Raw genomic sequence first — 19,942 nt, 5'->3', positions numbered from 1 at the left:
TTTAAAAGCCTCAATTATTATTTTTATAATGTTTTGTTTATTTTCTGAAAGAGGTTTGTTTGGTAGTGATAAAAATAAAAGAGGGGAGTTTATAACTAATCCTGGTTTTAATGAGGTATCATTACTGTTTGGTCCTGATTAAGGACATTCTTAATTTTTAAGTTTTTAATTTAGCTTAAGGTAAATGCTGTACTTCTTTGCTTATTTTTCAAAGCTGTCTTGGGAGGGGTTGAAAAACAAGACTCTGAAGGGGGGAGGGGGTTCAGGTGGTTTAGCAGACTCTGTCTTTTGAACCTGCCTTCCCTCACTCCCTTCCAACTTTGCAACTCAACATTGCTGGTTCCCCATTTCCCCCCTAATCTTTAAAACAATTGTTACCTAATGTGTTTCTTCACATAATTCCCTCTCCAATTCCTCCAGAGCCCTTGTGCCCAAAGACTTCACCGTTTATACTTACAATGCTGACGGCTCGCTGCATTCCGAGATTCTGGATCTCAAGGTATGTTTTCCTTTCAAATACGTTTCTTGGGAGCCCGCCTCTCCCTCCCACTGGGCTGGCATCTGGAGGAGTAAAGTGGCAAAGATTTTCCAGGCACAAGTGGGAACCAAGGGCAAGTGAGTTCAAGTGATGGTTGCTGTGTCTACAAGAGTGGTATTGGGGGTTGGGTGTTTGAACCCCCTCCCTGAATATAGAAAAATACCACCGCAAGGTAAAGGCTAGTCTTCTCCTTGGCATGCTCACTACCTGCTGTGTTCCTGAGGACAGACTGCTCCCTGTCCTTAATATGGCATTTAATTTTTTTTTTAAAAAAAATTGCATTCTAACAAAATAAATTTACATAATATTCCGATACAACAAAAAAAACCAGTGAGATATATCAACTTATAGAAATACAAAACTACCTTCTCCACCTTCCCCTTTCCACCCCATCCCGTTTCCCCCGTTGGACCTCCTGTCAATTCCTGATGTATATCCTATATTTGAAATAAATGTGCATAACTTGGTAAGAATCTCTATATCTATTGTCTAATACAGTGTTATCTCCTAGCGCATCATGGTAAGAAGTTGAAGTTTGTCCTAATTCTTCCTTCTCCAAGGTCACTCAAAAGCTTGCATAGACAGTGAACCTTTGCTATACCTTTGCACGTATGATTTCTATCTATCCCATTTTTCTGTAACTTTCTCCGTTGACTTGCCTCTCAAGCAATTTGCTAAGTATGCCATTTCTACTAATTCCTGCATTTTACCCTTCCAGTCAATTACTGTGGGAACCTCCTGTTCCTTCCATCTCTTAGCCACCAGTAATCTGGCCGCCGCTGTTGCATAAAGAAAAATTTAAGACATAAGATGAAAACTGCTTAATTGGAATTTTAAAACGGACCCAGTGAGGGGGGAATTGAGGAAGTCAACAATGTTAAGTAAATAATACAAGATTTGAGATGCTTTTCTTTTTTATGTTTTGTTTTATGTTTCGAGTTTTTGTTTTTGTTTTGTGATTTTGTATTCGGAAAATGAATAAAAATTATTTGGGGAAAAAAAGATTTAGCAGAGATGAAAGAAACATATGAAGCAGTTCTCAACGCGATATCAATGATCGAAATGCACAGAAAGGAGAAATCGTTAAGATTTAGATCAATACCGGAAGAGCAAGATGAACAGATAGAACAAAGATTGGTGGCAGAATTAGCAAAATGGCTTGAAAGAGACCAGCAGGTGATGGCGCAAAATGTTGAAAAAGTTTTTAGAACCAGATCAAATTTGGCCAGAGCAAATAAGTGGCCGGGGGACTGTCTGGTAACTTTTGTAAATATGGAAATAAGAGACCAGATTTTACAAACCAGTAGTAAGAAAAAATTCAGAATTCAAGAGACAGACATAACCATTCATTAAATTATTCCACCCAGACTGTTGAGAAAAAGGGAAAAATATAAACCATTGGTAGAAATCCTAAGAGCTAAATTGATTGCACATAGATGGGAATTCCCAGAGGGAATACCCTTCTTCTTTAAGGGCAAAAGAAGATTTGTCTCGTGGGAAGAAGCAGACAAATTCTGGAGGAAATATAAAGACCAGCTGGGAGGTAAAAGACAGTTGGGTGGAAGGAGACTGGAAACCAATCACTGGAAACCAATCAGAAAAGGAGGAAGATTAGGAATAATTGTGTTCTTCCTTTTCTTCTTCTTCTTCTTCTTTCCCTGCTATTGTCTTTATTATATCATTGCAGTACACAAGATTACCTGACACTGTAATACCTGATTACCTGACACTGCTGTTAAGCAGGAGGATCGGATCCTGCCCTGATGTGTTAAGTGGGAGGGTCCTATCTTTTCTAGCTGTATAACAAAATAGGATTTGAACCCTTTTTTAAAAAGTTAGCCCCATCTGTGAATTATTTTGGAGGTGGTTCTGGTGTTGAGTGTCTGGGTCCCTGGGACAACACAGGGCCAATTGTCCTGATCCAGGTGACAGTCGAGGGGGTAGGTGTCTGGGCAAAGTCTCAATTTGTAGAACTTCTAAGCTGCCTTCCATCAGAGTAGATCCCCAAGACTGTTTCCACACATCAAACACAATTATCAACAATGAAACAGTAGCATTTCATAATAATCATAGGACCTTGGACAGTTCCACTAAATTCACCAAATGTCTTAGTAAATAGATGTGTCTTAACTTGGTTCCGGAAACTCAGAAATGTAGCTGACACCTGTGTGTACCTGAGTGTGGAAATAATTTCATAGTTGGGGTGTCACTACAGAGAATCTGCTATCACATGTCGTCGTACTTTGACTACATGTTACATTGAAACCCTTACATTGCTTCCAGAGGGCATGTTTGCTGAGCATTCATCTCAATGTGTCTCCACAGCATTTGCAGGGAAGTTCTACAATGCCATTCCGATTTGTTTGAGGACAAGTTATATGAGCCATTATTATCTCACACTTTCTAGGGAATTTCCCTGGCGCTTTCCTTAACTGAAAAATGTGTGTAGAAGCAGGCTTGTTTCTTGATTCATGAGAGTGTTGTGGTGTCAACACTCTGAGCAACAATAAATGCTGCACACAATCATTCCTTAACTCCCCCCCTCATTTTCTACCCATTCAGGATCACTGCCACTATCAGGGATATGTAAAAGGAGTAGCGGATTCCTTAGTTGCTGTCAGCACTTGCTCTGGACTCAGGTAAGTGATATTTTCTTGTGCTTTCTTTGGGGGAGGGGGCAGAATAGTGACTGCCCCTCCCTCAAAGCAACCTGCCTTCCTGTGTACTGATGGTGGGTATTGCGTACCAGTGTCCAGAGACAAAAAGGGGGTGGAGTCATGAAAGTGGCTGTATTTAACTCCCTGGCCTGAAGATCTGTACCCCTGGTTTTAGCGGCCACCGTCAGTAAAGGAAGGCAGGTTGCTTTGAGGGAGGGGCAGTCACCATTCTGCCCCCTCATTAAGAAACCTGTTGTTGTTTAGTCGTTTAGTCATGTCCGACTCTTCATGACCCCATGGACCATAGCACGCCAGGCACTCCTGTCTTGCACTGCCTCCCGCAGTTTGGTCAGACTCATGTTCGTAGCTTCGAGAACACTGTTCAACCATCTCGTCCCCTTCTCCTAGTGCCCTCCATCTTTCCCAACATCAGGGTCTTTTCCAGGGAGTCTTCTCTTCTCATGAGGTGGCCAAAGTATTGGAGCCTCAGCTCCTACCGGTAATTTATTTTGAGGAGTACAAATGGACTTCTATTTATAATTAAATATTCAACTGCGCAGCTATATTTGGTTTGAAAGACTTGATAAAAGAAGAAACAATATGGCGCTTGTGACGCAGCACAGAAAAATGAGAGTTCCTCCCTGTTTTGAGGGAAGTGGGTGATGTTTGCTGGCTGACTTTGTAGGGATTTGAGACAATAATTTGGGACAATATTTGCATCTGTTTGCAGAATTTCTTCATTAAGTGCGAGAGAGAAGGCTAAATGGATGTCTAGCAGCCCACTCTTAGGGGATTGTGTAGTCTTGAATGCCAATCGATCGTCAAATCTCTGGAATTAATTTTACATTGCAATATGCAAACAGAATGCCTAACATCAAAGACAGACTTGGACAACAATAACTCAACAATTTAACGACATGGGAGTTGCTGCGTCATTAAACTTTAAAAGAAGACTTGGATAAAAGCCCGGATCGGGAGATTGAAAGGAAGTCAGGAGAAGCTGTGGGCAAATAGACAGCTGGGAAAATATATCGTATTTCGCGGACCATAACACGCACCTAGTTTTTAGAGCAGGAAAACAAGAAAAAAAAATATTCTGAGCGTGGTGCAACAGCGAACAGACTGCCCACCACTCCCAAACCTTCCCGGGGCTTCATGGGAATGGGGAGGCTGCCGGCAGAGCGGTGAGGAGGCTGGCACCGTGTGGGATTTAGTGCTGGATTTAGTCTCTGATCTGTGACTTTTGATGGCTAGTCCCAGTTATTATTCTCTAATGAGGGGGGAGAGATGCACTCCATATGGTCCCAAATGCATGTATCCTTTGCTGCTTTTGATGCCTCATATAAAAAACCCTCTCACATTCAGAAAACCCTCTCACATTCAGAGCAAGCTTGCTCTCCTGGGTGTTGAATTAAGTCAAGGTGTGCATGTATGTGTTTGTAGGGGTGTGTGTGTTTTGAATCAAATAAAGGGGGTGTTGAATAAACTCAAGGGCTGTGTGTGTATGTGTGTAGAATCAAGTCAAGGTGTGTGTGTGTATTTGTAGGGGGTGTTGAATCAAATAAAGGGGTGGGGGTGTTGAATAAACTCAAGGGCTGTGAGTGTTGACGTGACACACACTTCAAAGCAGCTGAGCTGCAGAGTGATGCTGGGAAGCTTTCCCACTGCCCTAATCAGCCCACGATCTTTTGGTCTCTCTCTCTCTCTCTCTCTCTCTCTCTCTCTCTCTCTCTCTCTCTCTCTCTCTCTCTCTCTCTCTCTCTCACACACACACACACACACACACACACACACACACACACACACATCAAAGCAGCTGAGATGCAGAGCTCTGCCGGCAAGCTTCTCCAATGCCCCAATCAGCACAATCTTTTGAGATCTCTCTCTCCCTCTCTCGTTAAAGCAGCTGAGCGACCCGGTACCCCTTCCCTCTTGTTTGCCGAGATTTCGGGCTGCTTGTCACCCCCCCCACACACACACCTTCTGCAGCTGGTGGGGGGCACTGGAGGGTGTGGAGAAAGCCCAATTTCAGGCTGCTCATCACCCGCCGACACCTTCTGCCACTGGCGGAGGCTGCGGAGGGAGCAGGGAAAGCCCGATTTCGGACTGCTCCTTGTTCCCTTACGGCTGGGAGCTATGGATCTGGAGGCAGACGCATCCCTCCGCACGAGGGATCCGCTGCCGCCGTGCCTTCGTTCCATAACACGCAGTGACCTCTCCCCTTCCGTTTTAGGAGGGGGAAAGTGCATGTTATGGTCCGGAAAATATGGTATATTTACAAATAAAGCTGTACTCTATGGATGGACATGATTGAGACATGATTTTGGACATGATTGAGAATCGCATAGCCAGGGACGGAGAACTTTAAAGTGATAAAATCGGAATGTGGAAAATAGAACAACAGAAGAAGGCAGGAATGAGACATGAGAGATGTTCTTCAAGAGGTCCAGACTGTGGGAAGCCTGGAAAAATTAATAATTAATAATTTGGACTATAATTTGGTTCTTCTTCTTTTTTAGTTTATTGTTTTTGATTGGAATATTATTAGATGTTAATTGGCGGTTTGTATTGGAAAATTAATAAAAATGATTTTTTTTTAAAAAAAAAAAGAGGAAGAGAGAAAAATAAGATTAATAAAGAAAAGAACTTCTGATTCTTCATATGTCCGCTATGTAAAAACATTTACTTTGTCTAATCCAGCAGAACACCTCACAAAGCCACTTTTTTAAACAAACATCACCCTCAATCCTCAAATCCAAATATCATTATTTCTTTTTCGTTTTCATGCAAAAAGTCCACGAGAGGGTTCCAATCTTTAGCAAATGTTAACAATGACTTTTCTCTGATTAAACATGTCAGTTTCACCATCTCAGCTAAGTCCGTTAGTTTTAACAGTCATTCTTCCAGTGTTGGTAATAATGAGTCCTTCCACCTTTGTGCTTATAAAAGCCTCGTTGGTTGCCCTTTTCTGAACTTGCAGTTTGAAGTAATACTGTTCAGGAAGGACTACAGTGGAACCTCGGTTTATGAAGACCTCAGTTTACGAATTTTCGGTTTGCGAACGCCACGGACCCATCTGGAACGGATTAATTCACTTTCCATTTCTTTCAATGGGAAAGTTCGCTTCAGTTTATGAATGCTTCAGTTTATGAACAAACTTCCGGAACCAATTACACCCATCCTTCGGGTTAAGTACGCTTCAGGTTGAGTACTCCACGGACCCGTCTGGAACGGATTAATCCACTTTCCATTAGTTTCAATAGGAAAGTTCGCTTCAGTTTATGAACGCTTCAGTTTAAGTACTCCGCGGACTGTCTGGAACGGATTAATCCACTTTCCATTAGTTTCAATAGGAAAGTTCGCTTCAGTTTATGAACGCTTCAGTTTAAGTACTCCGCGGACCGTCTGGAACGGATTAATCCACTTTCCATTAGTTTCAATAGGAAAGTTCGCTTCAGTTTATGAACGCTTCAGTTTAAGTACTCCGCGGACCGTCTGGAACAGATTAATCCACTTTCCATTACTTTCAATGGGAAAGTTCGCTTCAGTTTATTAATGCTTCAGTTTATGAACAGACTTCCGGAACCAATTGTGTTCATAAACTGAGGTACCACTGTATACAGTGTTTCATGCTGTTTTTGCACAATTGAATCAGAAGCCTGGTTTCCTTTCCAGAGAGGCGAGTGCTTTCATTTAGGATCCTCACCCATCCCAGCACATACTCTGGGAGCAATGGGCTGTATTCCAGCAATGAGGCCTGTGGTATAATGGGACTTCCCCCAAATAAAATCTGCTCTGGAGGGTCAGGAGAACCCCCCTGAACACACGGGGAGATGGGGGTGGTGGAGAGGGAAGATGGTTCTGTCAGGCAAGCGGAAATGCTTGTGTGGACAGAACAATCTCCTTAGCGCTGTGCTGAATGCATCCCAGGGATTCTGACACATGAATTAATGTCATTGCTAGGGGATTATTGCAAATTGAGAGCATCAGCTATGGAATTGAGCCTCTGGATCCGCCCTCAGGCAACAAACACGTGATCTACCGGTTGAAGAACGTGACGGTAGATGAGGATCATATGCGGTGCCAGCTTCCTGGAAAAAAGTGGGAAGGAGGAGATCCTCCGCAGCCCGCCAGCAAGACTCAGCGGCTGAGAGTGAGTGTCCTGTGATGACCATGAAGGTCTGGGCAAATTCTAAGAGTTGTAGCCAATTCTTGCCCTACTCAGAGTAGACCCACAGAGGTTTATGCCTAACTTAGTTACACTCCTTTCAATGGGTCTACTTTAAGTAGAACTTAATTGGGTCTAACCCTAAGAGGTGCCTTGGGTAGCACTCAGGGAAAGGAGTGGAAGGAGCCATAGAGATAGAGCCATGAGATAAATCTCCGCCCTGGAGTGCTCAATATTCAGCTCATGAGGGCTAAAAACAGAATGGGGAACCTGTGGCCCTCCAGATGTTGTGAGATTCCAGCTGCCATCACTCTTCTCCCCCCCCCCAAGTTACCTGGGTGTGGATAATGCATGCTTTATTCCGCCCTCAAAATTTTGTGAATTGAAAAGTGGAATATAAATATCTTAAGTCATAAAAATAAACAAATGAGCTTAAAGTATTTCCCATGTTCTTGTTTTGTTTGGTCAGACTGAGTGTATCCTGGCCAGATTCAGATACAAAAGAGAATTGTTGCCTTTTCCTTTGGAATGCCTTGGCACTGCGTCTTGGGTATGTTTCCCAGGAGTGTAGTTGTGGCTGTGAGCAGAAAAGCGGAATATGGATCAGAGTGACATCACTCCATTTAAAACTTATGAGTCAGGGGATAAGATTTTGTTTCTTACACCCTTTTCCTCCCTTTCCTTGCAGAGAAAAAGAGGTGTCCTCCTACAGACAAGATATGTGGAGCTCTTTATAGTCGTGGACAAAGAAAGGGTATGACTCTGCTCTTGTACAACCAGTCATCCCACTAACAGAATGTGTGCAGCTGAACCGCAGATTTTTTGGGATGAGCCACCCTCATCCCATCCCTGAGCCACTGCAGAACAGCGCCCCCCCCCAGGTCCAGTTGGCTTCTGTGGTTCTTCACTTTGCTCCCCCCCTTCCCACTATGACTGGTCACTTTCCATTCCCATCCCTACATAAACATTGTTTTCCTTTAAGTCACTGTGTTTCCAAATTATCAGCTGAGACTCCCTTTCCCCAAAGCCCTAAAAGTCTTGGGTTTTGCTATGAACTCTTGCATGGATGAGGGACGAGGGTGGTGCTGTGATGTAAACCACTGAGCCTTAGGATTGCCAATCAGAAGGTCGCCGGTTTGAATCCCTGCAACAGTGTAAGCTCCTGTTGCTCAGTCCCTGCTCCTGCCCACCTAGAAGTTCGAAAGCACGTCAAAGTGCAAGTAGATAAATAGGTGGGAAGGTAAACAGCATTTCCGTGCGCTGCTCTGGTTTCGCCAGAAGCGGCTTAGTCATGCTGGCCACATGACCTGGAAAAACTGTCTGCAGATAAATGCCGGCTCCCTTAGCCAGTAAAGCGAGATGAGCACCGCAACCCCAGAGTCGTTCGCAACTGGACTTAACGGTCAGGGGTCCTTGCATGGAGGGGAGACAGCAGGGAAGAAAATGCAGACCATTCAATTTTTTCTATCTTTACTTCTAAACCTGCACCAGCTCCATGATTCCATTCTGGAGACTGGCAACATCCCACATCTGTTAAGCACACTTTTGGCCTTAGCCACTTTTTTTAAAGCACAAGGCTCTGAAATTGCTAGCACTGTTCTGTTGTTTGTTTTCTGCATTGTCCCATTTTCCATCCATGCATAAATGTTTGCTTTTCTTGCAGTATCAGCTGTTGGGCCAGAATAAAACTTCTGTTACAGAAGAGATGGTGCATTTGGTCAACTACCTGGATAGTGTAAGTGAAAAATTTATGATATCAGAGGTGATGAATTGTGCCAAAATATGCATGTATTTTGATTCATTTTCTTTTTACCTGCCCCTTTCTTCAAAGTGGTGTGATTGATTATTTATTTTATTTCTGTACCAAAAAACTGAAGCAACAATGGACAACTTAAACAAAATAGTTCAAAAATACACAGTTCAAAATGTGTTATATATATATATATATATATATATATATATATATATATATATATACACACACACACACACACACACACACACACACACACACACACACAAACACACATCTTCCTACTGATACACCCTTGGTGAGTGAGGGTCTTCCCTGCCTGCAAAGACAAGCTCTGGCGGATGGAGCAAATGAGATCAAGAGTGGCTCCAACAGTCACGAAGGCGGTTTCTGCATGTGCTGGAGAGGGAAGTGAGGGGCACATGGGGCTTGTCCACCTGGGAAGGAAGCCCATCTAGGGGAAGGAAAACTCTGATCCTAAACCTCTGCTGCCTGGCGGGATATCTTGGGGAAAAGGAAAGGCTCAGGAGGAAACCCTACAGAAATCCGGAATGGAGTCCCTAGGACGGTTGGATGGCACTTTGTACACCTCCTTCCAGCTACTACTGCAGCCAAGCTTGGACCCCATCAGTGAGGCTGGGAGGGGGGGGGGTCTTGACGTCTGTGCAGCCCAGGACCTCCATACATGCTGCACAGGCTTGTGTCTTGTGGAGGTCACTTTAGTGCTACTAACACAGCGGTTTGACATCACCCCTGGAGGTGCACTCCATTGTCTCTCGAGACAGACAGATGCCAATAACAATGTAAGATTGTAACCCTGTTCTCACCCAGGGTCCAAACCAACTCTCAGCTCACCCACAAAAGTCTCACAATGAGAAGAGTTCCTGGAAGCAGCAGGCTTTGCCCTAGTCTCTCACTCTAGACTTGCTTTTTAGGGGCAGCTCAAGATGACTGACTGCTCCTGCCTCAGCTGCCCACAGCTGCCTCCCATTCAGCTGCCCTCTCCCCACCCAGTTCAAGGTGCAGCAGTTTTTTTGTATGTGCCATGTATTTGAAACATAATGATTAGGAGGACAGCTGAATGGTGTGATTTTGAGGTTTCTAGAATGCCTTGCCAAGGAAGACTTGCGTGGCATCCAGCTGCATTGTCTTGCTTGTCTTTTTCGGGATCCCTCACTTTGTCCAGGCCTTTCAGTGTGGAATGGCTCTATATGTGCTTCCATTCTCTATTCAGTGTGCAAAGGGAGGGGGTGGCAATGGGGCATGAGGACACTTGTGATTCTCTTTAAACATTTCACAGCTGCTTGGAGCTGCTAGTTTGTTTACTGTGTCTGCATGGTAAAAAAAATGCAGCTTTAAAAATGCTCCTCGGAAGAGACTCTACATGCTTGCATGCAATCCGTTCCTGGAGAATTTCATGGGTCCAAATGTGGCTGCCCTCACAGGCTCCGTACAGGGTCCTTGTCCCAAGTAATGCCTCCAGCTTGCCTGGGTGCAGGATGGAGAGCCGTGGTTGCATGAGTGAGTGCCAAAACCTCTGATGCTTCTGTAACTGGAACAGAGCCTAACATTGCACAACAGTGAGTCACCCCTGTTACTTTGTGCCCTTTTGCCTCTGCCTCACCCACTTTTGGCTAGGATCCTGTCTGCCACGTGGCCCTTGGAAGGTTACCTCTGAGGGAATGGGGCCCTTGGGGTAGAAAACACCCAAAACAAATCAATACAGAATTATCACTTCCCCAGTAGCACAAAACATTTGCTAAAAGAAAGGAGGCAGAGCAGTCTATCGTCACATCTCTTGGTCTCCAGGGAGATCAGACGTCTGCAGTGTATTTTGACGACAAAAAACCAAAAAACCAAGTTTACAATTAAGAACCATCTGTGTGAGGGTTTCCACCAGGTGGTCTTCGCATGGGGAAGTTCTTTCTCCTTCCACCTTGCCTAAAGGACGTTTGATGGATTTGAATTAAACCTGGCCAGCGAAAATGCCCTTCTTTCTTGAGGGTTAAGCAGAAATTCAAGGTAGTTGTGGTTAGTTTCATGTGCCCAAGAAAGTTGAAAATAAAGAGGGGAACATGCTTACTCTGCTGCTACTGTTAGTTCCTGGCGTTCAATATCCCGCAACCTAGTTTTTACTATAGCCTTGGCAGATGGTAGGGACATTGATCGCAAAAGCTCCACTGACAGCCCGAGTTGCTGTACCTTCTTGTTAAACTGTTGTCGCCCTGGGGAAAGAAAGGGGTCTGATGTAAGGCAGATGTTTAACCAGCATAGAAGAAATCCTGCCCAGGCGACACTCTCTAACTTGCGTTGACCTCCCTGTAGACACAAGGCTGCATAGGGGACACAGCGTGGGACAGTAAAAATCTTGAAGAGGAAAGCTGCCTGCACTCGTTCTACCAACTGGGTAAACCCTGGCAGCCAGACTGGAATACCATAGAGCAATTGAGCTATAATTAAGGGCAGAAGGGATATGCGAATTACCTCTTGTTATGGAAAAATGCATTATGGCCTGCATAGACATCTTACTGGCATTCACCACCGTTGCAGGGTGCATGGACCAGAGAAGCCTATGATGGAATGTAATTCCCAGATAGTTGAATTTGAATACCTGCTGGATGGGTTTTCCACCAAATACCCAGCTATAGCTCTTGCATAAATTCCCAAAAACCATTATTTTGCTCATGCACAATTTCATTCTGGACAGATAGTCAATACAGGAATTTAACAATCGCTTTAAACCAATTATTGTCCGTGAAAGCAAAATCATAACATCTGCGTACAGGAGAATGGGAATGCTTAATGCATTGAGTTTGGGGCTGTGGGTGTCCACCTGTTTTAGTGAAGAAGCAAAGTCACTAAGAAAAAGGTTAAAAAGAGAGGGAGCGAGGACACAGCCCTGCTTTACTCCTTGGGTTATGATGACAGGATCTGTCATTTCATTCCCTGGTGTTGTTCTTATACGGCAGGTGTTCTTTGTATAAAGCTTTTTGATCAAGTAAAGTAATCTGGGTTGTAGGCCGATTGTCTCCAATTTGGTCCATAACAGCCCCCTGTCAACAGTGTCAAAAGCAGCCTTAATATTTAGGAAGGCCACATAGAGACGTTCTTTGTGGAGCTGCATGTACTTAGCGGCTAAATGGGATCTCCCTGGCCTAAACCCTGCCTGCTCTGGACCTATGACGTTATTCTCATCAAGCCAAGTAGTTAGTTTATTTAACAGATGTTTAGTGTACAATTTCCCGATGTTTGACAATAGACTTATTGGCCGATAGTTGGACGGCAGCTTTTTGTCACCCTTCTTAAAGATTGGAATAATTATAGATTGCTGCTATGAGTTAGGCATACAGTCATACCTCGGTTTAAATATGTCTCGGTTTGAGTATTTTCAGTTTAAGTACTCCATGGACCCATCTGGAACAGATTAATCCACTTTCCATTACTTTCAATGGGAAAGTTCGCTTCAGGTTAAGTATACTTCAGGTTAAGTATGGACTTCCAGAACCAATTACACTCATACCTCGGGTTAAGTATGCTTCAGGTTGAGTACTCCACGGACCCGTCTGGAACAGATTAATCCACTTTCCATTACTTTCAATGGGAAAGTTTGCTTCAGGTTAAGTATGCTTCAGGTTAAGTACAGACTTCTGGAAGCAATTGTGTTTGTAAACCGAGCTACCAGTGTAATTCCAGATCTATCTATAATGGTGAACAGTTCCTCTGGTATCGGAGCCCACCACTCTGACTTGGCTTTGATCAATTCAGATGGAATGGCATCAGGGTCGGCAGCCTTTCCTACTTTGATCTGGTCGATTAAACTTATAAACTTATAACTTCAGTAATAGAGACAGGAGGCCACTCATCCGCGAGAGTAAAAGTGGCATGATCCTGACTATCAGGTGGGATACAGTTTTCGAAGAAAACTGCCTTGAAATGCTCTACCCATAATAAAGATGGCATCAATGTCAGCGAATCATCCTGTGTCTGTGGGGGGGTCTGCTACAGCCTTCCAAAATTTCTTATGGTCTCTCGTTAGGATGGCTGAAAGTAACATATCCCAACATGCCTGATTATATCTTATCTGGCTGAGCTGGATAGTTTCCCTGAGTTGTCGGGATCTGGAGAAGTAAATATCAGGCAATGCTCATTGACTTGTATTGACTTGTATCCTTGAGTGCTGGGGTCTCGGTTCCTGGGGGGATGGATTAATTAACAGTACTACCTTTCTCGGTGGAAAGACAAGTTTGCAACGTAGAGGGAGATGGTCACTAAGCATAGGTTCACCTATGTAGAACTCAACCACGTAGGGCATCATTTTAGTCCACCACACTATTTCCCTGCAGGGAGATATAGGTAAAATTTCCAGAGCCTTCCCAATCGGTTAGCCCATTGAGCCATGTCAGGACCCTGGTGGTGATCAGTTTAGTGAGTCGCAGACCCGCCAGATTAATTACTGGATCCCAGGATCTACGTTCCCAAAAAGAGAAGTCTGAGAGAACAGAAGTATCCAGGATCCCCCATGCTTTTTATACACTTCCCACCCTTGGCCTAGGCGGGTATTAAAGTCTCCAGTCAAGGACTTCCGGATTAGCCGCCATCCCGATCGGACGGGAGAAAGTTCCTCAGACCTTCTCCTGCGCTTTGAAGATCGGGGGACACCGCGAAAGCGACGCGCCCCCCCCCAAAACCCTCGAATCGGGCTTTTCGAGGACGTGGGTACTTGGCTGAGGCTCCAAGTGCCTCCTCCGCCCCCCAGGAGCCCTAGTAAGGGCGGCTGAGAGTGGACGGAGTCAGAGGCGCGAGCACTTCAAGTCTTCCTGCTAACTTCAAGGCGTGAAGCTGCTGGAGCCGACGGGAGCTGAGCGGCTAATTTGTTCGTTTCATTTTGGATTAATTTGGACCTTTGGACTAAAATGAGTAATTGAATTTAAAAATTGTAAGAAATTCTATTGATTTGGCCACGGGAGAACTGCTAGAAACAGAGGTCGGGTTCTCCCCCTGCAGCAAGGAAGAAAGCAATTGTCTTGCCTCTGCAGTCGCTATTGACTTTGTCTTTTCAAAGCTTGCAAATCAAGTGGAGAACCCCCCCCCGGTCAGGAAGAGGGGGAAGAGGCATTTAAAAACTGTGGATTTTAATCAGGAAAACAGGAAAACAGCTTTCCCGGTCAGAGCAGCAATAGCTACGGTGACGTCACAATGGATTTGAGTGCGTGAACTTTTGTTTCCTCTTGGCTGTCTTTTGAAGTTATTGCTACACTCCTAAAGAATTTAAAAGTGACTGTAAAGTTTGGTTGGCAAAATATTAACTTCCTCATCATTGTGGAGTATAAATTGCGCACCTCTGTAAAAGAGACATTTTGGATACAAGTAACTGAATTTGTTGCTCCTAGGCTGCAGCTGCAGCTGTGGATTAGACACTGAGAACCTGACCTTGAATTTTGCTGCCAAGGAGTGTGGTGGAGTCTGTAAATATTTGTGGAGAGATTAGCATGTCTGGCCCAGAAAATATTTCATCAGTAGCTGCTGCAGTAAAATCAAGAAGAGGGGGCTCTATATCACCCTCGTTTGAAGACCAAGTTCTTCAGATGCTTACAGGTTTAAAGGAAGGACAGGAAAAGAATGCAGAAGAATTAAAGAAAACAACAGAGGAATTGAAATTAATCAAAAGAGAGCTTGAGTGTTTGAATAAAGAAATTCAGCAGGTGAAGACACAGGTGTCTGGAGTAGACGAGAGAGTTACACAGTTGGAAACAGGGAAAGTCCAGGATTTGGAGAGACAAGAGCTATCATGCGCAGGTGGCGATAGCCTTCTTACAGATGAGGGAGAGGGAGGTGAACTTGAGAATCCGCGGATTCCCACAAATCGAGCAGGACAACCTGAAGGCAGCATTGATTCAAGAATTCAAGTCAGCCTGGGATTTGACAGAAGAAGAGCTAGAGGGTCAAATTGTCAAGGCATTTAGATTTGGAATGAGGTCAAAAAAAGAGGCAAAATCTGTGAGTGATTGCTTGATAACCTTCCAAAATAAAGAACAAAGAGATAGAATCTTGAAATTGCATTATCAAAAAACTTTGAAGGTACAAGAGACCCAGATGGTGTTATTTAAAGACATTCCAAAAATTTTTCTTGATCTCAGGAATAATTATTTGGACTTGACAACTGCCCTAGGGAAAAATTAATCTTTTTCAGCTGGGATTTTCCTGAAGGCCTTCATTTCCAATACCAACAGAAAAAGATAAAGATTAGGTCAGCGGAGGAGAAGAAGAAATTCCTGTTGAAAAACACAAAAGATTTTCAAGGAGCACAAGGAGCTGGACCAGAGCTATCATTTGAATACCCACTGGGACCTGGGTTAGGATTGGGCCTTGGAGCAGGGCCGGGAGCAACAGAATAAATCATCATGGCTTTGAGGAATTTATCTTGGAACGTTAATGATTTAAATTTATGATGGGAAAGAAACCAGGTTTATCATCTTTTGGAAAAACAGAAATTGGATTTAATTTGTCTACAGGAGACTCATGTAATTAGGACTCATAGAAGAGTTCTTCAGAATAAAAAGCTTGGAGAAGAATTCATTTCAGCGGATAAAGTAAAAAAAAGAGGAGTGGTGATTTATGCAAAAGGGAAATTTAATCCCAAACAACTGTTTAAGGACGAGGAAGGGAGATATGTCACAGTGGAAATAACAGCGCAAGGCGAAATTTTTTTAATTCTGGGAATTTATGCACCAAATGATGGAAAGGCCGAATTCTACAAAGGACTCCATGATGTTCTATTGGACTATATGGATTATAAAATAATTCTGATGGGCAATTTGAATGGGGCTGTCTCTACATTGATGGATAGATCGCAAAGGCAAAAATTCACCAATGAGGGAAGATTACCAAAGATATTCTTTGATCTGATTGATAATTTGGACTTGATAGATATGTGGAGGTTGAAAAATCGGTTGGAGAGAGAACAATCTTTTTTCTCTGATGCAAAACAATCCTGGAGTAGGCTGCACTATATCTGGATTTTGAGAGAATTGGCCCTGAGAATAAATAAAGCGGAGATTTGCCCAAAAACTTGTTCTGACCATAATGCTGTTTTATTGGATTTAAAGCTATCTCAACAGGGTGCTTTTAGGTGGAGGATGAATGACTAGTTATTTAGAAATGGACAGATTGTAGAGAAAGCCCAGAAAACCCTGAAAGACTATTTTGAAATAAATTTGAATTCACCTACAGAGAAAAGGGTGATCTGGGATGCAAGCAAAGTGGTGATGAGAGGTTTTCTGATCCAACAGAATGCATTAAGGAATAAGGCACAAGAAGCAAAGAAAGAGATTATTCTAAATCAGTTGAAGGAAAAAGAGAAGAAATTAAGGAATAATCCCAAGAATCAGCAAGTGCAAAAAGAAATTAAGGCGTTGCAGGTGCAGTTTTCACAATTGATAAATCAGGAAATCGAATGGAAAATTAAATGGATAAAGCAGAGAACATTTGAATCGGCAAATAAATGTGGTAAATTGCTTGCGTGGCAATTGAAAAGAAGATGGAAGCAATCTACAATTCCAAATTTAGTACAAGATGATAAGAGGATTGAAAACCCTGTGGAGATTAGAAAACGTTTTCAAAAATATTATAAACAGCTTTATAAAAAAAGAAAAAGAAGACGATGATAAAATAGAATAATTTTTGGACAAGAATGCATTGCATAAAATCCCAGACGATAAGAAAGCCCTACTAAACCATCCAATTTCAAGTCAAGAAATTGAAAGTGCAATTAAACAAATGCAATTAGGCAAGGCACCAGGACTGGATGGACTTACAGCTTAATATTATAAAACCTTAAAGGAATGGTTGGTACAACCGTTAACTGATTTATGCAATGAAACAAGATAATAAATGTTGGAAATGTAAAAATACAGAAGGATCCTTTTATCATATGTGGTGGACTTGCCCATTAGTTAAGGATTTCTGGGAAAAGATTTATAATGAATTAAAGAGAATGTTAAAAAACACTTTTATTAAGAAACCAGAATCCTTTCTCTTGGGTATAGTCGGAATAAAAATCCCCAAGAAAGATGTTACTTTTTTTCTGTACGCCACAACAGTGGCTAGAATATTACTAGCTAAGAACTGGAAGACACAGGAGATACCAAACAGTGGAAGAATGGCAGATAAAATTAATGGACTTTATGGAGCTTGCTGAGATGACCGGGAGACTGTGAGACTAGGGAGAAGAAACGGTGGAAGAGGATTGGAAAAAATGTAGAGTATATGCTATGGTCCATGGGGTCACGAAGAGTCGGACACGACTAAACGACTAAACAACAACAACAATATTTTAAAAAAATATTGTAGAATAGAAGTTGAGAAATAGATATGCAAGTGTATATTGCATAGTGTAAATATTGCATAGTGTAAATTTCAAGGATTTAAGTTTAAGATATAGAATTTGCTGAAAAAATTAGAAAAGAAACGCAGGGGGGGGGGACTCCGAGGAAGTCCCTATTGAAAAATGATATGAAATGTTTAAGTGTTTTATTTTTAGTGTGTATTTTTTTTGTATGAATAATGTTATGTGATCTATGGTTAAATTTTATGTACCCATTTGTTTATATATAAAATTAATAAAAATTATTTAAAAAAAATAAAATAAAGTCTCCAGTCAAGATGATAGGCAGATGAAGTCCAGATTCTCAAGCATATGTGTAATAAGATCCCATTGTAGGTTCTTGGCAATGACAGTGGGAGTGGGGGGGATATATACATTGAACAATAACATTTCTTGGCTCTCCAGGACTATCTTCGTTACTAGTAATTTGCAGCTAGCATTTGTCAAAAGGATATGTTCACTTTTTATATGGGGAGCCACTAGGGTTAACAATCCACCCGAAGGCCTACCTTTCTTGTGGCTTTTGGTTGCCGGAACAGAAAAGGCATTAAAACCTGCAAGTTCGATGTCACGTGATGACCAGGTTTCTTGTAAACAAACTATATCATGTGCCCTTATTAACTTTGTGAAATCAGGGAGACACAGCTTAGAAAACCACCCTGCCACATTCCACGATACCAATTGCAGGGAGGAATTTTGCACCAGGTTCCCAGCTGTGGCATAAAGTCAGTCTAGATGCATGTCGGAAGGTTGGCTATCACTTGAAGCCCCGGGTGGTTCCTGATGTATTTCCCCCACTACCTCTGGGGCATCGGTTATTAGTCCATGAACCCTGGTGTCATTTGCTAAGGCAATCGGGGGGTCTTTGTCAAAGACAATTAAATCTGTCTCTGATTGTCTGTGTGTTGCGTTTCCCTTGGGAGGAGCGTCACTTGGCGATGGCTGATCGGGTTCCAGCCGGGGTAATGGTACTTGTTCCTTTCTTCTCTCTGCTTTCCAGATGTACATAGCACTGAACATCCGCATCGTGTTGGTTGGCTTGGAGATCTGGACTCAGGAAAACAAGATCCGCCTGGAAGGAGGTGCAGGAGACGTTCTTGCCAACTTTGTGCAGTGGCGAGAGCAGGAGCTTGTCCCGCGCCAAAGACATGACAGTGCACAGTTTGTTCTGTAAGATCTGTGGGGGTTTTCCTCCTACTCTTTCCCCTAAACTTCAAGAAGAGGGGGATGGTGGAAGTTGTGCAAATATTTATCCCACCCCTTCTTATGCTTGGGCACAAACCACAATTAAAGTCAACTATCAAATGCTGCAGTGCTATGGGTCAGCTGTACGTGAGGATGCCACCTCATTGGGGAGCTGCAAATAGTGCAAAATGAAGCCGCCAGTGGAGCACCCACCTTTGCACATGTTACCCCTTGGCTAGTTTTGGGTGAAACAAAAGAAGTGCCATGGTCGGGTCACTTTCTGTTTTTGTTGGGTTTTTTTTTCATTTTAAAAAAACTTTTATTTAAATTCATTTTTACAAAACATTAAAAAAAACATAACACACACAAAAACCAACACACACAAACAGACAAACAGAAACCCCAAACCCCAAGCCCAAAATACATAATATTACAAATCATATATAAATCATATTTAAATAATAAAAATAAATCATGAGTATAACTCACACAAAACATGTATAGATATCCACATAAAAGGAATTACAAAACAAAACCCCACTTCCACCCCCACCCGCCATTCACCAAAAGTGACTTCCAGTCTACCCTCTACCCTGGTCTGTATATATTTCTGAATCAAACACATACTTTCCCCCTCAATGTTTCCTTCTTCCATTTTTTTTGTTCCTTTTATAAGTCCGCTAAGAGGTTGGTTTTTTCTACCTGCTTTTTCAAATATTGTTTAAACATAATCCAATTCTTTCCTAGAACTTCTTCTTTTAAACCTTTCACCCTCCCCGCTTTTATTGTCAGATTCTGATAATTTGTCAACTTAACAACCCATTCCTCTTTATTTGGTATCCTATCACTCTTCCAATTCTTTGCAATGAGTAATCTGCTGGCCGCTGTCGCATGCATCATCAATATCTTTTGCTTTTATTTCTTCATTTAATAATCCTAATAGAAATGTTTCCGGTTCTTTCCTAAAGGAATATTTCAATATCATCTTCAATTCACTATATATATCATCCCATTTTTTCAAACTTTTCTTGCATTGCCACCAGTTACCACATTGTCACTTTCTGATGCAACTAGACCTCTCCGCGACCCTTCCCCTCCGCAGGAAGGTGGGGCGAATTTGGATGGTCCACCCCCTCCCCCCACTTAATGGAATCAAATGGTTTCCAAAGAGTGGTAGGGGGTGTCTTACCCCATGTTGATGGCCTTTCAGCTGATTCCCTGGTGGCCCGCTGGAATGCAGAGATGTTTTGGTTGTTTA

At 42.7% G+C, this 19,942-nt stretch overlaps 1 protein-coding gene across 2 annotated transcripts in view; it reads left to right on the top strand.

Moving 5' to 3' along the window:
* Positions 1 to 19,942, top strand: part of ADAM9 (ADAM metallopeptidase domain 9) — a 95,924-nt gene that overhangs the window by 35,180 nt on the left and 40,802 nt on the right. For both annotated transcript variants that reach the window (XR_009556806.1, XM_035139116.2), the window contains exons 4-9: positions 421 to 499; positions 3,101 to 3,177; positions 7,159 to 7,348; positions 8,052 to 8,117; positions 9,027 to 9,098; positions 18,500 to 18,669. Coding sequence is in view for 1 of the 2 variants with exons in the window: in XM_035139116.2 (XP_034995007.1) it covers positions 421 to 499; positions 3,101 to 3,177; positions 7,159 to 7,348; positions 8,052 to 8,117; positions 9,027 to 9,098; positions 18,500 to 18,669 (654 nt within the window). In the remaining variant the exon portion in view is untranslated. The remainder of the gene's footprint in view (positions 1 to 420; positions 500 to 3,100; positions 3,178 to 7,158; positions 7,349 to 8,051; positions 8,118 to 9,026; positions 9,099 to 18,499; positions 18,670 to 19,942) is intronic.

This window comes from Zootoca vivipara, chromosome 15, assembly GCF_963506605.1.
Source record: "Zootoca vivipara chromosome 15, rZooViv1.1, whole genome shotgun sequence".
Taxonomy (NCBI): domain Eukaryota; kingdom Metazoa; phylum Chordata; class Lepidosauria; order Squamata; family Lacertidae; genus Zootoca; species Zootoca vivipara.
Note: the sequence above shows the minus strand (reverse complement) of the source record. Positions and strands in the feature narration are given on the sequence as shown.